The sequence below is a fragment of the Tubulanus polymorphus genome, chromosome 2 (assembly GCF_964204645.1).
Source record: "Tubulanus polymorphus chromosome 2, tnTubPoly1.2, whole genome shotgun sequence".
Classification (NCBI taxonomy): Eukaryota; Metazoa; Nemertea; class Palaeonemertea; order Tubulaniformes; family Tubulanidae; genus Tubulanus; species Tubulanus polymorphus.
This window is the reverse complement of record NC_134026.1, coordinates 1,365,125-1,389,039: the sequence shown is the minus strand read 5'-3', so window position 1 is coordinate 1,389,039 and position 23,915 is coordinate 1,365,125. Positions and strand designations below refer to the sequence as shown.

The following is a 23,915-nucleotide window of genomic DNA, read 5'->3' as shown; positions in this document are numbered from 1 at the left end:
TTTTTAAATCATTTGAATATGTAAAAAAAAGATGTTAATTATTCGTCTAAGTTTGCAATTGTTCAACAACCCTACATTAAAACCACACGGCAGAGCAAAGGTCCTGCGGATGAACACGACGCTGGCACATGGAATTTCAGTACTGGTGTACCGTGATGGTAGTTGTACCAAACCATTTTTAATCCGACCCATTATGAAATCGAGAAGCACTTACGTCAAGTACAAAGTCCAAATAATTGTGCAGTAAGTTAAAACAAAGCCCCGTTATCTTTCTTGACATATAGCTAATGTCAGCGCTTTTGCAAGGTTTAGATCTTCTTCAATAGTGGAATTTGAACTTTGTGCAATCGTTCGGATGGTATAAAAACAACCACAAGAAGCGACTGAGCCATAGAAAACCTGGAACTACTGAACATAATGGAACAGAGGGCGACTTTACTCGTCCTAGCGTTCCTAGTAGCGGGAGCCATAGCCGGTAAGTCATACAATTACTTTTACATACTTCATAAATATCTTCTATTTCTTGAATGTTTGTTTATTTTGGATTTTCAAAATCAAAATTGATTAGCTATATTTGTCACTGATTGAAGAGATCAAAGTGATGGTCAGATTTTTAGAGCTGAAATTTGAGGAGAACATGCTATATCTATTTACGTATCAAGTTGATTTCATGAAAAGATTCCCTGATGTCAGAAACATAATTTTTTAGACAAACTAGAAATTTCAATTCATAGTATTTAGTAAAAGAATGATAAGCTTTTAACTTAAGTCAGCTAGTTATCTTTTCTTGTCATAATTTGTAAATCATATCCTGATTTCTGAATAAGTTTTGAAAGAAAGAAGCATTCAAAACAACGACAAAAAAACAACAATATCTTATATGTTGTTGAGACATGGAATTATTACCAAGTCAACCCAAAAACGTTTTTTAAGACATCGCCTATTTGGTTCATACTGATAACAACAAGACAACACATCGTATATCATAGCTTACACTGATCACGTAGTTCTATTCAATTCGGAATACAGTGTTTCGTGAAATCTCGTAATTCTAGAAAAATACCAAATTCATAATTCAAATTAAGTTTGATTTGAGCTTTTTGGGAATGTAGCAAGACACCAATTCAACGTATTAGGCGAAAACACTATCATATCAAAAGTACTAATTGTTAGTTACGTTAGTTCTATAGTCTATAGTTTTCATGATCTTTCCTGTAACTGTGATTTGTTGTTTTTCTCGGAACTATCTATCCACGATGTTTTTATATAGGAAAACAATGAATAATGTTTCTGAACTAGATCAGTGGTTTTAGCGTTGCGTACTGATTTCAGTACAGATCTAAACAAGTGCACACCTCGGTAGCACATGATTCATTTACTGAGAGATTTTTTCTCTCTTCACATCTCGACTTCAATGAACACTGAAATAATCTTAGTAATATATATATTTAAAGTATCTACTAATATAATGGAATCTTTGTTTATTTGTTGCTTATTTGAATTCAGTAAAACTTATAAGACAAACTTGCTATCAAAAAACGCTGTATTAATACATGTATATTTCAATCTAATTGAAATATTTTTTTCAAAAAAAGTTTATGTAATTAAGGATTCAACTTTTGACTCGACCAAATAAGCCATCGACCTATTGTCGTAGATAAAGGCTCGGGGTTAAAGATCGCATGTAATTTAGAGCTCGAAGATCAATTGATTATGAGTCACAAGTTGATAATTGGAGGCAAACTCCGCGCGTGCACCGGAAAATACCGGATTTACTAGAAACTAACTTGGAACATCATCAATGAATGATTTATTCGTTTCAGTTAATAAATCCTAATTTTGATTACCGAAAACCAAAAGTATTTTTCAAATCATTATCAATAATTGCGCAACTTCATTCTTATTCAACCCTGACCTGACCTAAAAATATCAACCTTTATCAAATGAAAGTAAAGTTATTGGTATATTAATGGTGTTGTTTTCATTTATTTTTAACAGGCCCGCTCAACGCTAGAAATAGGCAAAAATGCTCAAGGACATGCACGGGTAAGTAAATCATACAAACTCACTGATTCTCTTCTGAAATATGAAAAATGAAATATTTCCTCTCCGTGGATTACAGCGTTCACAAAATTTCTGTTTTTTTCTCCAGACTCGACAAAATTCAACTACATACAAGGAACGACTTATACGTATCGATACCAAGGTGAAGTAATCACTAAGGTAAAAGGTGCAAGCGATGAACACTCTGGAATGTTTATGGGAGCCACAACACAAATTGAAGTTCTCGATAAATGCGATTTCGCCCTCAAGGTAATTAGATAATTCGCGAATCTGCATCGATAAAGACTTAAAATACTAGCATACTTTTATCTATAGAAATTAATGATGAATAGGAATTAAGTGAGACATTATTTCCAACGTTTTTTGAAGCTAAATTTTGGATATTTCATTTTAGCTGAGCGATGTGACGCTTGAGGAGTCAGACCCACGAGATGAGAGCAGGCGATCTGCGGCGCCAAATTCGAATGAATTCCGTCGCGCATTAGAACAGAATGCCATGCACTTCTCCTTCCAAGACGGCCGTATCGATGAGGTTTGCGGAGATGAAGACCCAACCTGGGTGGCCAACATCAAGAAAGCCATCTTATCCTCCTTCCAGAACACGATGGATGATCTTCAGATCGACACCAAAGTTTCTGAGGTAAGCGTTGAAATATCCTTTCATTGATGGGAGAATTAACGCTTTGGCTTGAAATTTCTGCGATCCTTTTCTAACGATTTTCATGCGTTCTCTTTTGTTTAGGTTGATGTTACTGGCCAATGTGACACTGAATATAAAGTCGCAAAGAAAGGATGGAGAAGTTTCACTGTTACCAAATCAAAGGACATGCAAACATGTACTGATCGACATGGTTACAGAACCGCCTTACAGTCTACCCACTACAGAGTACCAACAGTACGTTTTTCAATACCTTTTGTTTTCAGTACCTCATCTCTCAGGGCGCATGTTGTCATCATCCGTTTTTTTCAATTTGTTGTTTGTTATCATTACAGAAGATTCAGAGCCTTCCGATCACTAAAGGAAGTCACAAATGCACACAGACATATCACAGTTCAGGACGCATGCTGAAAGCCGAATGCGTCGAAAGCCACGTGTTTAGACCATTCTCCAAAGAATCAAGCGGCGCAGTCACTGATGCTCGTCACAGCTTGGAATTCATCAGGGAAAGTGTCGGCGTATCAGAGCGCCCGACCGGTGGACGCCGAATGACGCTGAAATTCGAACACGAAATCCCCAAAACTGACAAGAACAGCGACATCGAACCCAGTCTAGCAACTCTTCGTGAAATCTGCACGCAGACCTCATCGTCAATTCGACCAGAGACACCAGCTCTATTCGCACGTCTAGTTTACCAGATTAAGGAAATAGATGAAAGGACTCTTCGTGACCTTCACCAACGTGTCTCCAGAGAACAAGTTTGCGTCAGCAACCACGAAACTGCCAAGTAAGTATCTTACTATCTGATATATTTATGTTTACATTTACAAACGGTTGAATAAATACGTAAATTCTTCACCCTTTACAGAAAATTCCTTCACGATGCCATTCCAATGGTTGGAACGACAGCATCTGTCCGCATGATCGCTGACCTTATCAACAGAAAACATGTGAAAGACAGCGAGGCTGATGCTTGGTTATCATCATTGGCTTTCGTCAAGAACCCAACCAAGGACATGATTAGCCCAGTTGCTGTGAGTTGCTTCTTAGCTATCTAAATTTCAATTAATCACTTTATTAATGAGTTGCATTCTACTCAAATTTTGATGCAACTACAGTTGATGTCAAAAATGTGGTTTTTAATGTTACTAACAATCTTTCAAATTTTAGGCTCTCCTCCAACGTGAACCAACAAAGAATGTTTACCTGTCGGTATCCGCGATGGTAAACACGTACTGCAAGACACATTCTGACTGTGACCGGGATGTCATCATTCAAGGTGTAGCTCAGGCATTACAGGCCCGACTCAACTCAAACTGCCAATCCAAAAACCCACGAGACCGTGAGACGATCCTCATCGCTCTAAAATCCCTGGGTAACATGGGACACGCTACACGAGTTTCCGATACACTGAACCGTTGTATGCTTGAAACTGGAAACCCAATTGACATCCGATTGGCCGCCATTGATGCCTTCCGTAGACAGCCATGTGATGCCGACGTAAGTATTACATCTAACACGTATCGTGAAAGGAATGATGCATGTTATTATGAAAAATTGAATTACATGTTTTTTTCGTTTTTTTTAAATTTAAAGCGATCCCGATTAATGTCTGTTTTGACCGATACAAACGAAGACGTAGAAGTCCGTATTGCAGCCTTCTTGGCGGTGATGCAATGCGCTAGCCACGACGTCCTGACAGCTGTACAACGCATGTTGGAAGTTGAACCAGTCAACCAAGTAGGTTCATTCATCTGGACCTACTTGACCAACATCCGGGAGACATCCGACCTGCACAAGCAGACTATCAGACGTATCTTAGAAGACCAAACGTTGAAGAAGCAATTTAACCTCGACAAGACGAAATTCTCAAGAAACCTCGAAGGATCTTTCTTTTCCGACTCCCTGAACGCAGGTGCTAAAGTTGAAAGCAACGTTGTGTTCACACCCAAGTCATACATCCCACGATCTGCCATGTTGAATCTAACATTCGACCTGTTTGGAGAGTCGGTGAATCTATTGGAAGTCGGAGGCAGAGTAGAAGGTCTGGAGAGATTCGTCGAGAATTATTTTGGACCCAAAGGATATTTTGGTAACAGCATGAAGGGCGCCCGTAGCAAACGCTCGGTGCCAAATGACATCACCTCTTTGCACAATAAGGTAAATAATTGATGATCAACATATTCACTCGTTTTATCTCATTTTCCTTAAAGCTTTTTACATAAATCATTAATTTCATCATTATTATTTTGTAGTTCGCTGACAAGTTTGAAGAAAACATCAAGGGTACAATGTACTTCAAGGTGTTCGGTCATGAAATCAACTTCGTTGATTTGATGGCTCTCCAAAAGCAAGCGAGTGAACTGAACATTCTGGAGATTCTTATCATGTTGGCCAAAGAACACGACATCAACTACAACAAGAACTTCATGTTTTTGGACACATCCATGACTATCCCAACCATCACCGGTATGCCCATCAAACTTTCAGTTAACGGTACTGCAACTGTTAGTCTGAAAGTCAAGGGCAAACTGGATATGCGCAAACTTGGCTCATCACCAAGAAGTCTTGACGTCAATGGCTACTTTAAACCAAGGTATACTTACAAAATAAAACATGATATATTCAAACTCGAAATTCAATTCGCAAGATTGCATTTTACCTATCTGAGGAAATAACCGAGAGAACGATTGTTTTTTAGTGCCGCTGTTGAAGTGTCATCCATGATGGGAGTTGACGCTTTCGTCACACGCACCGGTGTAAAAATGGTTTCCACACTTCACACCAGCAGCGAAGTCACCGGAAAGATTATGATCAAAGATAGCCAGGTTGTCCAACTGAAACTTGATGCTCCTAAAGATAAAGTTGAAATCCTGAATGCTGAGTAAGTGTTCATCGATCTTGCGTTCCCATGCGGTTAAAAAATTATCAAAACGATAACTTATTCCAATGATAATTATTTGCATTTTTAGAACAAAGTTTTTCACGCTTCACCGTCAAGCTGAGCGGGAACAAAAGATGTTATCGGCTAACCCAGTAGTTAAAGAAAAATGCACAGGCGCCGGCCTCAGCAAGGTGTTGGGAGTAGAACTCTGCGGTCATGTACAATACCCAGGCCAAGCATTGACAACCGAGACACCCTTCTACCCACTTACCGGACCCAGCAAATTAAGCATCGGCTTGCAAAAGACTGATGCCCACACAAGTTATCAATTTGAAGCCAAGATGCTCACACAGAAGGTATGTTGATTTATGATTTAATGATTGATGAGTTCTGTATTGCACGAAATAATGTGGATACTGATGTAAATATTGTAATTTACAGATCCGCAAGAATCACCACACCAAATACAACCATGTGGCTCGCCTTGCATTTGACACACCAGGCTCTTCTGTCAACCGAAAATTCGATATAGACTTTGAATTGAACCGCGCAGAAAGAAAAATACATTTCAACATGATTACCCCTTGGAAAAAAGCAGGACTTAATGGTAAGTAAAGAGAACCTGTGGTAATAACACGAATTTGAATTAGACTCCTAAGACTTGTTATTCATTCGATGCTTCTTATATATTTCAGGTGAAATCGTCAATAATCCAGATGAAAAGCGTGCCGCTCTCCGGTTTACAATCGATGACGAGCAAGTGTATTCCGTTCTTACCGGCGTCACCATCCAGCGAGGAAGTGGCTTCAGCAAATACACACCGAACGTTGAAATCCGTATCCCGGGACGAAAGACCATCACCGTCATGGGAGGTCTAGAACACCAAGAAGGCCGCAAACTTGACATCGATCTCAGCATGAACAACGTCCTTCGGGATCCAGTACTTTTCCGCGGTTCAATCCAGAAAGAATCCCGCCAAAATCGTGAAAGATACAACACCGATCTGGAATTGAGATCACGAATTTTAAACGCTAAACTTGGAGGTTACGTCGAGAAGAAAAATAACGGCTACCGATCTCGTCTGGCCCTCGACTATGGCAAAGGAAGGAAGCCGGAACATCGCTTAGTACTCAACTACAAAATGCGACAACATGTTACCCCTTCACTACGACGAATTGTGATGGACACGTAAGTTACTTTTGTATTTTGTATTGTAGAATTATGTTCCGGTAGTTTCTTAACTGATAATCTATAAGCGTGAATATGTATATATTTCCAGCGCTGTACAAACAACTCAGTTCCCAGACTACAGTTTCGCGACCAGAGTCGAGGTACAGAAAACTGCAGGACACGCTGAAGGCAATATCGGCATTACCTACGGCAGCGATCCCAGCAACCAACTGAAGAAAATCGATGCATCCGGAATCTTTAAATATGGCGATGAAAATGGCAAATTTAACCTGGACACATCCATGAAATTCAAGTACCCAATGATGGTAAGTTGATAGATCTAGAAAAATCGCTGGAACTAAATTCGATTTGTTGATTGCAACAAGTGTCATTTTTGCCGTGTAATTTGATGATAATGAATTTTACCTTCTGTTTTTAGAAATATGATTGGGACATGAAACTGTATCACAACCACGAACCGAACGTTGTAAAAACTACGGCGAAAGTCAACAACGGACAGCGTGAGATGATCAACTTTGACATGAGTCTATTAGACCAGAGCACCGACCTCCGAAAATACACCGCCGACATCACCCTGAAAATTCCTTCGAGAGATATGCGTTTCTACCAACTGCTGGAAGAACGTCAATACAACGAATATCACCACGAGATGATTCTCCAAGGCGCACGAGACAAGATCATGAGCAGCCGAAGCATGTACAAACGCGAAGCAGGTCAACATACTCTGAACGTCGATGTTCGAATGCCAGACTCAATGCCGATCAGCCTCAACGCCCAAACCAACATGAATCTGCGAGACTTCAGTGCTACCGGCAGCGTGTCATACCAGGGTAAAGACTACAGCGCCAACGCATTCTACAAACAAGATGCCGAACGCCATATCGCCGGAGGCAAAGTCATCATCCCCGATATGAGCCCGATTATCGTAAACGTAGATGTCAAGCCAACTCTGAACGATATGAGCCTCGCTGCCTCAACTGAATTCGCAGAGAAAGTCTACCGCATTACAGCTGCTTATTCTGCCCTTTTCGATTCGACGCAAGTAAACGTAAATGGTAATGTTGATGTTAAGTATCCAGGCCGTCGAGTCACTGGTGCCATCGCTGCTAAACGCACCGACGGTGAACTCGGAGCAAAATTCGATGCCAAATGGGACGCAGACCGCGATACTTCGAAAGCCATGGTATTCGATGTTGAATACAAGTACCCGACAAACACTCAACATGCTGCTCGATTCACCCTCAGAATTCCGGGCAAACAATTGACGGGAAAAGCATCCGTACAGATAACTGGATCCAACTTTAAGACGGCTGGTGAATTACAATGGGACCGACAATCCAAGATGGTACTCACTACCCACTTCACTACTAGCCGTGGATGGAATTCAGTCAACGGTGGCATTCAATTCACATCTCCGTTTAAATATGCGAAAAGAATTGGAGGCAGTTTCTCCCACGATAGCCGCGGCAAGCAGTACACAACACAAGGTGAACTGGTCTTCAACGAACAGAAAATTACATCGGAAATGTTCATCAACGCTGAACGCGCAAACAACTTCGAAGGAAGATTCACAACTCGCACACCATTCGAAATCTGCAGATTGATCAACCTTCGATTGAAACACGTCAGACAAAACCATCACCTGAGCACTATCATCTCTGGTACTGTCCAGGATAAGACGATACACGGTGAAATGATGCTCAAGACTGCAAATGCGATCGAAGGATCTGCAAAAATACAACTGCCCATCAAGTACCTGGAAAATCTCGGAGTGACGTTCTATCATCACCTATCTGAGAGCCAGCTAACCAACCGAGCAGAATTAGTTTGGAGCCCAACGGAGAAGATTTCAGTCTACGCAGTCATGCGTCCAGAAAGCTTGATGAAAGTTGATGGCCACTTCCAACTGAAGACACCATTCACCAGTGTTGAAGTTTTTGACATTCGATTGACACACGAAATAAACGGCAAATTACTGAACAGCAAAGCTCACGGTAACCTTAATGGTAAAGTGGTCGAATACGAAATAGTTGCCAAGAATAATGGAAACTATTACAAGCGTGACATCGAAGGAACCATCCGAATGAAATCCCCGTTCAACAGAATGGAAGACATTGGCATGAGCATCAAATACAGCGATGACGGCGTGATGTACACCGCCAGTGCAGACGCACGATGGAATCCACAGAGCCAGATCACAACCAGCGTCATGGTTAATCACCGACGTTCCGGCTACCAAATCAACAACGAAGGTACATTCCACGTAAAAACTCCATTCAAACTGCGAGAAATTTCATCTACATGGAAGCACGTCATTTCGGGCAGTGAACTTGTTGCAAACCACGAGTTCTCTGTTGATGGCCGAAAGTACACCGTAGCGATGGATGCCAAAAATGAAGTCACTTCAACTGAACGCAACGTCGCATTGAATCTTGATCTTCAGTGCCCGCATATCAACCCAGTCAAGACTAATCTGAAGGCTACGATTAGAGGAAAGTCATATGTAGAAACAACTGCATTGGTAACTATCAACAACGAACGTCTGATCGACATGGAAGCAGCAGTTGGTATCGCTAATATGAACATCAATGGAAACTTCAAAGCTGATCTTTCCCGCCTTATCAACTTCAAACCGATTTCAGCAACACTGAAGACACATTTCAACTCGGCACCATACACAATTCAAATCAATGGGGACAACAGATATGCAGTTGATGCTAGTCTCGATTTCAGCGACATCAACCAGATTGAAGGTTCGGTCTATTTCTCAAGTCCCGCTTGGGAAAAGCTCGGATTGACTATCAGCCATAAGAAACAGAGCAACGATCGTTCAACTCGCGTGACTGTACAGTGGACGCAAGAAAAAACCATCACCATGTTTTCGAAGCTGACATGTCGCTCTACAGGTGTAAGTGGCACATTCAATGTCCAAACTCCATTTGAAGTACTTAGAAGTGTTGCGATCGGATTCAACCATGCTGGAAGTCGACATCTGTTTACCAATACCCACAACCTGGACGTCACTGTAAATGGTCAACATCTGACTGTCTCTAATAAGGTCATCTACGATGGCGTTACTGACATGAAAGCATCTTCAAGGGTGAGATCAAACTTTGTCAGTTATGACACATCCTTCATCCACAAATACAACGCTGGACAAATCACAACTGGATTTGAATTCAACCCTGTATCTACGAACAACAAATTCGAAGCCAGACTCACTGTTGATACGATATCCGACTTGAAAATGTCTTTCGTGATGAAAACACCATTTGAACAAATGAAGTATTCTGCCTTGACCATCAGCCATACTGGTAACTTCCCAGAAACAGTTTGCTCGTTGACTGCCGAAACACAAACCACAGCTGGAAAGATCGCTGCCTCGGGATCTTTCGAAATCCATGGATTGAGAAGAATCGTTGCTAGTGGACATCTTACAACTCCATTCTCCAGTCTCCGTGATGCATCACTCAGAAATACATACCAGAGAGAAGGTGATGTACATACATTCCGTGCTGAACTCACATCCCTCAATAAAAAGTATGATGTTGAAGCCACGCTTAACGTCGGAGATAAGATGAGCTTTACTCTGAAGTGCCCATGGGTGAAGGAAGTGAAAGCAAGCTTGAATAAACGCGGATCTTTCCCATATCTGACCGCAAATGCTGAGCTGACAGTTGACACCACAGCAGAGAAGGCATCAATTACGGGTCACTTCATGATAAACAGCTTCCGATCCATAAATGCAAACCTTGATGTGAACACTCCATGGACAAGTGCACCAGTATCCGTCACATTTGATCATGGAAAGCAGAATTCACTCTGGGCAACAAGTCTAGTAGCTCAAACCCCCAGCGGAAAATGGCAATATAACTCCAAATTCCAATTCACTGATGTCATTGAAATGAATGTTGATGTCAAGACGCCGACGACCCTCCTGAGATCTTTGTCATTCGAATTTAAACACGATGGATCATTGACCGAATTCGACCACAAATTCCTCTTTGAATACGATGTTTACTACGCTCGGGTACGCCTTGATAGCCAGTTGAAGGTTCGCTCATTCAAGTTGATCAACGGACATCTGAAATTGACCAGTCCCATTCGAGATTGGGAACATGTTGCATTCGTCATTGACCATAGTAAGAGAGGTGATGAATGGACTTCAACAGTTGATTTCGACTATACACCTGGCCGAAGAATTCAATTAAGAAGTGGCCTGAAGTTAGGACAAAACATGAAAATGGACCTCACTCTGAACACTCCATTCACCAACATGAGAAGAACCATGTTGTCAATTAATCATAATGGTGACTTCTGGAACTACGACAACAGCGTTAAATTCAACATGGACGGTAGAAGATTCGATAGCGTCAGTACCGTCAGTTCTTCCTCTCAAGGACGAACCATGAAAGGGTCAATTGAAACTGGCGTGTATGGCAAGATGTGGACTTATACAATCGACCAAAGCAGCGGCCTGGGATTCTACAACACCGAACAGCGCATCAAATTCAACAACCAACAACACAGCGAGTTTCTGATGAATGTTGATATCCGCCGTGATGTGAAGGTCTACGCAAAAAGCAGCTCCGTACTTCACCCAACCGTTATGATTGATATGGAACACAAAGGCAACGGTTTTACGTTCAACAACATCATCAAAACCAAATTCGGCTCCGTCGAAGCTGAGAGTCTTTTAGACGTCAAGTCTCTGAGACATATCACCTTCAGAAGTGAAGTTAACAATCTCTACCCACAAAAAACCGTCATCACTTACAATCACGATTTGTCTGAGACAGAATGGAGCATGAAGATACAATACGCTCGAGGTTCCTCTAATCGATGCGGTGTATCTGTCCTAGTAAATGTCCAAGATAATATTGATGTTGCACTGACAGTCGAATCACCAACTCGACATTTGGAGTCTATCAAAATACGCATGGAAAACCGAGGCAATCTTGATGATTTCTCTCATTCAATGACCGTCTCATACACAGGATTGACGACTGCGAACCTCGAAACTAAATTCAAGTTACAGGGATTCAGATTTGCAGAAGGCTCCGTGAAAACAACCGGACTGTTTGATGTCTCTGCTAATCTCAATCACAGAATGTCGAGCACAGTCAAGACAACTACCTTCAACGTGAATGCTAATGGTCAAGAATATCTTCGTATTGCTAGCGGGCTTACAATGGGCTCTGGTGTGCAGTATACTATGACAGTAAATGGTCCATGCAGATTCATCAAAAACGTCCGATTCCAATTTGATTTCTCTGGCGAAGCTTCAGCATTCAACACCAAATTATCCATGTCACATAACATGTTAAGCAAGCCAATGATGATGGAAGTCAACTTCAAAGCTCCTCTTGAAGGTTCCTTGAAATTAAATGGAATATTTGTCAGGGACATTTCTGCAAATATTCTCCACAGCTCGACAGCAACAACGAAGGCAACCACATTCAGTATCCTCACAAATGGAGCCGAGTATGTGGCCATCAAAAGCCAGCTTAAATTGGAATCCGGTGTACATTACGTGATGACTCTCAATGGACCTTGCAGATGGGTGAAGAATGTCCGCGTCGAGTACGACTTCTCTGGAGATGCTTCATCATTCAACACAAAACTATCGATGAAACACTCCATGACTGAACCGTTGACGGCTGAACTAGACTTCAGCAAGAACTCCGGCGTACGCACTACATTCACCATGAATGGACCTTGCAGATACACCAAGAACGTCCGTCTTCACTTTGACTTCTCTGGAGATGCTTCATCATTCAACACAAAACTATCGATGAAACATTCCATGACTGAACCGTTGACGGCTGAATTAGACTTCAGCAAGAACTCAGGCGTACGCACTACATTCACCATGAATGGACCTTGCAGATACACCAAGAACGTCCGTCTTCATTTTGTCTTCTCTGGTGATGCTTCAGTTTTCAACACCAAAGCTTCTCTGTCACACGGCATGTTACCAAAACCCATGAAGGCCGAATTGGATTTCAAAACTCCACTTGACATGAAACTGCTGGTAAACCCACCGTGTTCTGTTGAGCGAATAGAATTCACGATCAAGAACCAAAACAGAGGATATCGCCGCTATTCCACCGTGATGACATATACTTACAACCAGAATACGATGCGCCTTAGCAGCGAGATGTCTTTAACACGATTGAACGACATGAACGGCGAAATAACATTCACCTCATCATTTGATACCATGAAGCTCAACTTCAATCATCGTACGTTAGATAACGATATACAGTCAGTCGTATCATACGAGTCGCGAGCATTCGGCAAATACGAAGCAACTGCAACTCTCCAACCAGTAAAAGGACGCTTTGCGATTAAAACACCAATTGCTGGTTATGAAGAAATTGGCTTTGCTTACGACCACCAAGGAAAAGCTAGTCGTTTCACAAACGAGATCAACCTCTTCAAATCTGGAAAGACGATTTCATTGAAGTCAGAGTTCAGCAGCTTCCCAACGATCTCCGCCAAAGTTTATCTGACAACTCCATTCAGAAATTGGGAGAAGACCGGTTTCACTTTGACGCACACGCACGATGCCACGAATGCCAAGACTGATCTATTTATGTCTGCATACAACAGAGACATTTCACTGAGTTACACACACCGACTGGAATCGAACAAAGAAGTACAACTTACCATCAGGACACCGTTTGTCGGCTACGAGAACATGTACTACTACGTGAAACATAGCGGAGATATGACCAGATTCGACACAACGGTTACCATTCAGTATAAGAATGGCAAAAGAATCGAAGCTACCGTTGGATTCAGTCGCGTTGATTTCTCTACGTTGAGGTTCGATCTGACGATGAAGACCCCATGTCCGTGGATGAAAATGACGAAGATAAGCTACAATCACCAAGCACTAAGCGGTAACAGCTTCAAATGCAATGCCTTAGTTCAGAATAATGGCAAGACGGTTGATGGAGAACTCACAGTCAAACTCGATAATGAAGTAGATGTCAGATTAGTCGTAAAGACTCCATTTGCTGGCTACGAACGTCTGAGATTAGCCGTAAACCACAGAGGAGACTTGAGTCGGTTCAATACCAATATCGGTATTAAATACATGACCAACAAGAAGATTGAACTGGAAGTTGCACACACTGCATACTCGATGAAGAAGGTCGAAACAACGATTGCAATGAAATCGCCGTGCAAGTATGTAAAGAACCTGAAACTTACATACAAGCATACTCTCGAGGATAACAGCTTCACCATGCATACCGAACAGTCGTTGATGCACCAGAAGGTATCAACTGATCTCCTGATCAAACTTACACCAAACTTCGAGACCTCCCTGAAGATTGCAACGCCATTTGTCGGATACGAGAAGATGTCACTAACAGTCAATCATAATGGAAAGATGAATCGTTTTTCGACAAACGCCCGCGTTGAGTACGGTGAGAAATCGATCGAATCCACAATTACATTCTTGAACATGGACATGCGCCGAGTTGAACTGACAATTGACAGCAAAACTCCATTCAGCCAGATGCGAACAAGTTCACTTACCTACAAGCACCAAGGTGATCTGTCTAACCTCGAAGTTAATGCGAAGTTAACCAAAAATGGAAAGGCAATCATCGGTAATCTGAATTTCAAACGCAACCCAGCTGAAGTCAGAGTTGTAGTGAACACGCCATTTAGCAAATATGAAGAGCTTTCTTTCACCTACGACCATCAACAACATGATGCATCAAGAGGAACCTGTAGGGCAACTGTTCAATACCAAACTGGTAAACGCATTGAAGCCTCGATGACCTTCAAGAATAACGGTCTCAATGATTTAGAACTGAAGATTGATGCGAAAACACCAATGATCTCTGATGCTTCGTTGTCATTCGCAAGCCGAGGAGACAGATATGGACTCCACATAACAACGAAATTGGTGGGCCGTGGTAAGGAAGTGAGCGGCGAGCTCACATTCACGAAGAAACCATTCACACTCGACCTGACAGTGAAAACACCATTCATCCAGTTCGAAGAATTGTATGTCAGAGCTTCCCACTATCCAGTTCGAAAAATGGCATCAGCATCAGTACAATATATGACTGGAAAACTCATAACTGCAAGCGGTATCTTCACTCACGATGATCAGTACACGAATGTCGAAGCCGATATCACTTTGAAACATCCATTCACAGCGATGTCTTCCGAAATCAAGACTTCTTACAAGCACCAAATTGAACAAGACACAATCGACGTGACGACTAAAGTTAAGTACGGCTTCAACAAGAACTTCAACGTACATGCCAAATTAGAAATGAAAGACACATTGTCTGGTTTGATCGAAGTAGAAACACCATTTTACAGATTTGAGAAGATTCAAGCATCGTTCAAACACGGCGGTCGAGCAAACCAGTTCTCATCGTCTTTGAATGTTGAATACATGACTGGCCAGAAAATTGAGACATTGGTTGTATTCTCAAACGTACGATCTCCGAGTGGCAGCATCTCCGTCAAAACACCATTCTACGGATATGAGGCAATGAGCGCAAGATTCGACCACCAGGGAGATTTCAATCATTTCAAGACGAACGTATTACTGAAATATAAGATCGGAAAACAAATTGAAGCAACTTTGGACTTCACTCCAACAGCTGCTGAACTGTCTCTGAAAACACCTTTCCATGGCTATCAGTATAACACGATCAAGTACGAACACACGGGATACGCCACCAACTTCAGGACAACAGTCACGATGAGCTGCATGCGCAGAACCTTATCTGCACTGCTTGAATTTAGCCCGAAGAAGTCCCAACTCAATATCAATACACCATTCAATGGCTATGAAACCATCGGAGTCGAGTACGAGTTCACTGGAATGGCTACAAATTTCAATGTTCATTCGACAATCAAAGCAGGGCGTAGAATGTACAATGGTCGCCTCCTGTTTACACCAAGCAACTTCAAACTTACCGTAAACACACCGCACAGTGGCTATGAAACGATTGTTGCCAGTGGAAGGTTCGAAGGTGAACTTAACAACTTCAACGTGATTGCATTATTGATCAACAACCGACGAACTGTCACCGAAGTAAACATCGCCTTCAAAGCCCAACCATCAATATTCGGAAAGATGACTCTTACCACACCCTATTATGGTTTCGAACACGTCGAGATCCAGTTCAATCACGATGGCGTACCAACCAACTTCAAAACGTCTGGATCAGTCCAAACTAGAAGATTAGGTAGAACTGAGTTCGAACTGTCATTCTCACCAAGGCAATCAGTTCTGAAATTCAAGACACCAATCAATGGTTTCGGAGATGTGGAAGTCATCCATAATGTTCTGGGTAGTCCGTCTAACTTCAAGGCCAATGCCATGATGAAATTCAGAAGCAACGTCTTAGTCCAAGCTGAGCTGGCTTTCAGTCTGACTGAGGCGAATCTAAGAATTAAGACCCCTGTTGCAGGATTCGAAAGAATGGCAATTTTCTACAGATTGACTGGTGACTTGAGTAGATTCCAAGCTGTTTGTAACGTCGAATTCATGACTGGTAAACGCATTTCTGCTGACATTAACTACCAACCACGAGAAGTAAAGATTACAGCAAGAACTCCTTTTACCGGATTTGAATCCCTTGCCGCATATTCCAAGTTTGATGGCTCAAAGATTGACGCATACGTTCAGTATCAAGCTGGCAAACGAATCAGTGCCACTGGACAGTTTAATAAGTCACCATTGACCATCACTGCTGAAGTGAAAACGCCATTCCAGGGATTTGAGACTGTTTCTGCAACGTTTAGCAGCCAAGGACCATTAACAAACTTAAAATGCCGTTCATCCGTTCAATACAAGACTGGACGTCGTATTGATGGCCGATTCCAGATGATGCTGAAGCCAAATAGAGCTGAAGTAACAGTCTCCGTATTTTCGCCATTCAACTCGGCTCCCGAAACCACATTGGATGTCAAATTCGATGCCACCAAGTCTGAAGAAATGGGTGCAGTAACACTCAAATACGGCAATGGCAAAGTTATTCGCTCCCAGCTAGACTTCTCTACTGAAAACGGCTATTCTGGATCTCTGCTAACAACGACACCATTCGCTGGATTTGAAGAGCTCTACGCTGGTTTCACACACACCGGACCTATCAACAGATTTGCAACAAACCTGAAATTGAAATACGCTACCAATAAAGTAATCGGTGCAACAGTTAATGTATTTGCCGATGATGCCAAGCAAGTAACCATTGACTTCCAGCTCACATCACCATGCCCATACTTGCAAAAGACCGGAGTTACTTACCGACACTCAATCAACAACAACATGGTATACGTTAACCTGAAGGTTGGAGATATTGTCGCTTTGGTCAAGGTATCCAAAGATTCTTCTGTTGTGGGACACATCGACTTTCAAACACCATTTGAAATCATCAAACGAGCTGGCATCTACGTCGGAGGTCAAGGACAACTGAAAAAATCCAACGGACTCGTGAAGATGTACTACAATTCTCATTTCATCAAGGTTGATGCTAAGTACGACATAGAAAGCCTAAACAACCTGCAGGTATCTGGTACAATTGAATCATCCGTGTTGAAGCGGCCAGTCCTTGTGAGCGTCAATCACAAAGGTCATCTGAGATCATTCGTGACCGCACTCGTTATTGACAACGTGAAAGCTGATGTTGAATTCAACCACGCAAGTGCCACCACTGGAAAACTTACCTTGTTGTTCTCTGATCGCAAGATTGTCATGAACTTCAACCACCAAGGACCGTGGAAGCATTTCACAACTGAAGCTGCCGTCAAATGTAATGAACATACAGTATCTGGTCGCATTGACTTCTCGAAGTCTCGCCGCAATCTGATTTCCAACATGAATGTGAAAACATCATTCAGTGGCTGGGAGGAAACCGCAGTCACTGTTCGTCACCAAGGTGGAATCACCGAATTCAGGTCGAGAGCTAATCTGCAAATGACAGGCAAAGAAGATACTGCTCTTCAGGTAACATACAAACACGGAGAAGAGGGACTCATCACTTTGAAAAGTCCATTCTACAAATTCCAAGTGGCAAACGCACGATTCAACAAGATCAATAGCGGCTACGAGGGTAGTGTATCATGGGCACCATACAAAACCATCGAAGGTTCCATCTCAGGAGAATTCACATATAACAGCATCAGTGATTTGAAGTACGACGCACAAATACATGTTGTTACTCCTTTTGAAGCTGTAAGAAATATCAACATCAACTCCAAGCACAACCATGGCACCAATAATGCGAAGAATTCGCTGAGATTGGCGGTAAACAATGAGGTCTACGTTGAAACATCAATTGAAGGTGAAATCACAACGACAGGATTCACTGGTAATACTAAAATGGTAGCTCCACATCCACTTGAGGTTACCGTGAAAATCGTTGCCACAAATGCTGAAAAGAGTGCACAAGCAAAGGTCAACTGGGACACTACTGCCGCTGATAGAACTGTCGAGATTCTGGCACAGTATAAAGACTCATCGAACTACTACCGTACTAAGCACGATGGAATCATCAAAGTCACTCTACCATGGAGAACTAGTGCCGTGACCACAACTCTGGAATCATCGAAATACCAAAGCGTCCACAAGACCGAATTAATCTGGGACCAGGCCCGTGGTAAGAAAGTATCGTACGGAATGACCTTCCGCGATCGATCGAGAAGCTACCAGAGACAGTGGGAAGCAGACCTTATATTGAGTTCACCAGTTCGAACCATGAAAACAGTGTTCAACCACAATGACAACGGCCGTCGATTCGTCAGTGAGGTGCAACTTTTGTGGGATGCCAGCCGTAACGAAAATAAGAAGATGGGAATCAAAACCATTTACGAAAACTATGGTCTATCTCACAAACTCGAAGTGACATTCAATCACCCGAAAATGTCGAAGGTAAGCTTTTGTGGTTATTTACTATGTTTTTAACAACTTATTCCCAGCTACGAAAGGTCTAATTTAACTTTAAAATTACAGGATTTGACGGTCCGAGGAGAGTTGACGCTGAACCGAAATAACTTCGTCTACTCTGGTAAAACCGAAGTCGAATACTCGATGGATCCAAGTGCTAAACTTGTCGTATCTGGAAAACTGAACAAGATCGCCCGTGGAACTGCAAATAACTACACGATGTCGATGCATGTATCGCATCCGAAGAGTCTGATCGATATGGAACTCAACTCGCACATCGGCCGCAGTGAAAACAAAGTTTCAGCCGGTACCGAAATGAAATACTTGACCGCTCGACGAGTCCAGAAGAATATATTCCTTATGGGCGAAATTGACAAGATCAAGAAAACCATGAACTTGCACGTAAGTTTCATATTTGAATATTCAACGAATTTATACCGTTGTCACATCATGTACATACTTGATATATCAAATGTTCCATTATATCATAGTTACACACGCCGCTGAAATCGTTTGATATGGCTGGCGAAATGAAGGTTCTCCAACACGGTTACCGATTCGACATTGCCAACCTGATCAACGGCGAAAAGAAGATGAACACTGAAGTTGAAATCAACACTGACAAACCCTCAGTTGACCTTCGTCTTCGAGACAGTGGTAAGTATCGATATGGAATGTGCATCATCTATCTAATTTCAGTAAAATCTAATAGTATTAATGAAATACATTCTTTTAGCCAATCGTGAAAACATGATCCATACTTATGCCAAACTCAACAACAATGAATTGAAGTTAGAGCTTTACAGACACATAAACGGATTGAAAACAACTGATGGACTTTTCGCTATCACCAGAAACACATCGCGTCTGTTCCACTCTAGGGTTCACTGGAATCAGCAAATGATTACCGATTTGACCGTAAGTGTTTCTGAGTTTATTCCAATGGATTTATGTAAATTGTTTTGAGCCGTTCATTCGAATGACTGTTTGTGGTAAATAAACGAAACATTTCCTTTTTCAGACTTTCGCAAAAGAAAAAATTAACGAAGCTCATTCCGAAACAACTGAAATGATGAACGAAATCACGCGAGGTGTTAAAGATGAAATGCGAGTGCGTAGCTATTACATGCGCAATAATCTGCCCGATATGACCGAAGCTCGTGAATACCTGTCTTCTGAGTTGGCCTCCTTCAAAGAAGATGGTGACGTGATCGCCAGCGAATTCAAGCAGATGTACGAAAACAACCACTTCTTCATGCGTGATATCTACGAAACAGCGTCGAATGCTTACGAATCGATGTCTAACCACATCCAAGTACTCACCTTCCAGATCCGTCGCCAAATGGAATCTGTTCGACGAGCATACAGCTTGAAACTAGCCGTATACGCCCGTCGCATGGATGAGATTATGGCTGATGTTCGAGACTACATCGTTGACGTCGTCTTACGATTCCGTCCGGCCTGGCAGAAATACGCTTATGCCGCCATCCGCCAGTATCTGGTCGCTTCACAGAAGGCCAATCATCAATATCAACAGTTCATGGAAAAAGCACAGGTAATTAATTCATTACAACGCTAGGTTGATGAAGTTAAGATTTGGTTCTTACATTGATTCAATGTTTTATGCCCATTTTATTTTCTGTTTCAGAACTACAAGGATACCGTCGTTAATTATCTTGATGATAACTTCGATTTCGTCACTTACCGAATCGAGCCGTACTTCGCCAAAATCCAGGAACTCAGAGCACAACTGAGAAGCCACTTATCGGAAGAGCAACAAGATCGTTACATCGACATGGCCATCCAGAAATTAGCTGGTATTGTGTCGAGCTTACGAACAACCTCCCGTTCTTGGGTAGGCGCTTCTCTTGAAAAGTATTCCGAGATTAAAAATGAAGTAACACGACGGGTCTCTGAGAGAATGGAAAAAGTACTCGGCCATGAATTATCCCAGAAAGCTATGAGGAAGATCGTGACTACATACAAGCAGGTATTTAATTGTCTTCAATGATGTTGATGAATCAAAGATCCCTGATATGACTTCATTATCATGCATAACTCTTCTTTTCTCTCTACAGATGGAAGATCTCGCGACACATTTCGAAATTAGCCACAGAGTAACAAAATGGGCGAAGAAGGCTTTCGAGAACGGCAAGGACCTCTTGAAAGATCAAGTTCACGAAATCACCAAACAGTACATTCAATTGGACCGATCTGGATTCACGGTATACTCGCCAGAAAAAGGAGAAATCCAAGGTGAAGTTTATCTTCCACTCAGGATGGAACTCAACTGGGACCAACTGAAGAATTTCAATACCGACGTCCTGAAGGAAGAAGCCAAGAGAGTATACAGCCAATATCTACCAAAGATGGACGGAGATTATTCATTATGGGACACTTACTACAAATATAAGCCTTCTTCAGATATCAGCAACTGGATCCCACCTTACAAAGGTAAATATATCAATCTAATGATTTGCTACAGCGACACTTTCACAATTGCGTGAGGTTTTTAACCGAACATTGTTTTAAATTGTTTTTGCAGCACATGCATCGATTCTGGGTAACGAACACTACACTACCTTCGATGGCAAGTCCTTTGATTTCGCGGGAACCTGCACGTACTTGCTAGCCAGTGATTTCGTACAAAGCCATTTCAGCATTTTGGCGAACTACGATCGTGGAGTTCGAAAATCTATCACTGTTCTCAGCAACAAGAAAGAAATCGAGATTTTCCATAACGGAAAAGTAAGGATTTTAAAAACCACTGCTTAAGAACACGAATTTCAATCTGATGACATTTTTCGATAGGAATGTACTAATTTCTATATATCTTTCTATCTTTACAGGTAACGGTCGATGGTCACCAAACAGAGCTGCCATACAGCCATATAAACACAACCATCACTACAACTGGTGACGTCATTACTGTTGACAACGCTTTGGGAGTACGTGTGACGTGTGATTTGACTAATGAGATGTGCACTATCGGTATTAGCGGCTGGTTCCAAGGCAAAACTGCTGGTCTTCTGGGAACATATGACCACGAAATGAGCAATGATTTCATGACATCGAATAAGAAGGTCACCACCGATTTAGATACATTTGCCCGAAGCTGGACGATCGGGTCCTGTTCTGGCTACCAGAACTTAGCGCGCAAAGATGCGCAGCCCGCCGCAGAACAGAGCGCAATCTGCGACCAACTATTCGCCGACAGAAACTCACATTTCCGTCCGTGTTACTCAATGGTGAATCCAGGAAACTACCACAGAATGTGCATGAAAGATATCAGCAACATTTTCGGAGAATACGACGTTCAGAAGAAGGCGTGCGATGTCGCTAGGTTATATCAGTCTGAATGTGCTTCGCAAGGTGTCGAACTCGCTTTACCAAAAACATGCGGTACGTTCACATTTCCTTTACAAAACTTTCCTATTGAAATCTCTATTAGTTGAATTTATCTACAGTCTACTGTATAGATTTATATCTTAATATCTATTGTATTCGGATCTTACAGAAACGTGTGCAACTGGAGACAAACGACTTAAAAATGGTGAAGCCAGTCAGATAGATTCCATCCACTCGGCTGATGTGGTTTTCGTAATTGAAGAAAAACAATGTAACAAAGCCGCTTCCAGAAGGTTACCTCACCTCGTTTCACAGCTCGACAGCGCACTCAGCGCTAAAGGTAAGTTTCACCGACTATACTTATCCGTCTGATTACCTCCATTATTACTCGTAGGTTACAATATTTCACTCGTTTTTCCTTCCAGGACTCAGAAACAATCGTTTCGGTCTTGTCGGTTTCGGAGGAAAAGACATCCACGATCAACCGCAGAGGCACACGTTGATGAATCAAATCATGAACGATGCCACTAAATTCCGCCGAGCCGTCAGCGCGCTGACTTTCGTCAACGGCGAAAACAACAACGTTTTCGCGGCTATCCGTGAAGCTGCCAAATATCCATTCCGCGCTGGGGCGTCAAAAATAATCATCGCTATGCCATGCGAATCACACAGCCACGACGCCAGTGCTGAAGGCATGTCGGAATACTTGGCCAAGAATGATATCACATTCCATCTTCTCACTGGATATGACTTCACTCTGAAGAGCAGATCACCAAAAAGCAGCTTTATTTTCGGTGCCGACCGCAGAACAGCTTACACGAGCAAGGACGTCTATCAACTCCAAGGCGACCAAGCCCTTTTCAACATGCTCTTACTGCCGAAGGACAAATGCGTAAGCCTTGCACTCAACCGTCAAGGAAGCGTCTTTAACTCGAAGAAAATGACAGAAGGCCGCGTTAACACCCAGAAATTCTTCCTCGACGTCTTCGCTCGACGTGTCGCTGCCTTTGCTCAACCAAGCGAATGCCAGAACTGCAAATGTACGAACGGCCGCACTGAATGTACACCATGCGCCTCCGAATCGGTACCAATTCAGGTGAATATCTAATCCCGAATCTCGAATTCAAACGTTACATTTTACTGAAATATGATCACTCACCACGAAATACTGCATCTCAAGAAATCATTTTAAATGTTTGTATCTTACAGGCTCTTGTACCAGCTGAGAAAACACGCAGAACGCGATCTATTCCTGAGATTCAATTCCAGGTAATTAATCTATTTCATTGTTTATTCCTGATTAGTTTTGAGCTATAAGTTTCTTAAGTTGCAACATATACATTCGAAGAAATGTATCATAAGTTTTTGTTTCTTTCCAGGATGCATAAACCAAGACCCACGACCAACCGACGCACGTCTGCCAAAACCGGACCAAGACTTTCGAAAAACTTTTCGCAAATTCAAACCACTGATTTAATGGAAATTTAATTTATTTGTGTAATCGCTTTTATACGGGATTTAACTTATTTATTGCATTGTAAGAAGGAGAAGTAGAATTGCGTATATTATGTGTGTAACCTAGAAATATGACAATCAAATAAACAATTCAAGATAAATCACACGATGCCTTCGAGTTGTCCATTTGCTTTCGGCTTTATCGATTCATATTTTGAAATCTGCATCGAGGAACACAAGAGGATCGTTTAATCTCGGACCTCATGAGGAGAGGACAAATGGATATTCAAGCTTATGTTAAGTGGATTCACTCGGACATTGTAGAGAAAATATGACAGTTTACGAATATAGAACTTCAAGACACTATCAAATAGAATGACAATAAC

The 23,915-nt window shown here is 42.0% G+C and overlaps 1 protein-coding gene across 1 annotated transcript; it reads left to right on the top strand.

Moving 5' to 3' along the window:
* Nucleotides 1–405: 405 nt before the first annotated feature.
* On the top strand, nt 406–23,693 carry LOC141900764 (uncharacterized). Its single transcript, XM_074787793.1, has 28 exons — nt 406–475; nt 1,999–2,046; nt 2,153–2,313; nt 2,459–2,704; nt 2,807–2,959; nt 3,058–3,509; nt 3,591–3,756; nt 3,893–4,222; nt 4,319–4,882; nt 4,978–5,318; nt 5,424–5,606; nt 5,695–5,962; nt 6,048–6,213; nt 6,302–6,794; nt 6,886–7,102; nt 7,216–18,711; nt 18,793–19,128; nt 19,218–19,383; nt 19,463–19,644; nt 19,748–20,281; nt 20,375–20,716; nt 20,805–21,180; nt 21,272–21,474; nt 21,576–22,128; nt 22,244–22,414; nt 22,500–23,170; nt 23,284–23,343; nt 23,454–23,693. Exons 1-28 carry the CDS (start codon nt 418–420, stop codon nt 23,460–23,462), a joined length of 18,945 nt encoding a protein of 6,314 aa, XP_074643894.1. The 5' UTR covers nt 406–417; the 3' UTR covers nt 23,463–23,693.
* Nucleotides 23,694–23,915: the final 222 nt, after the last annotated feature.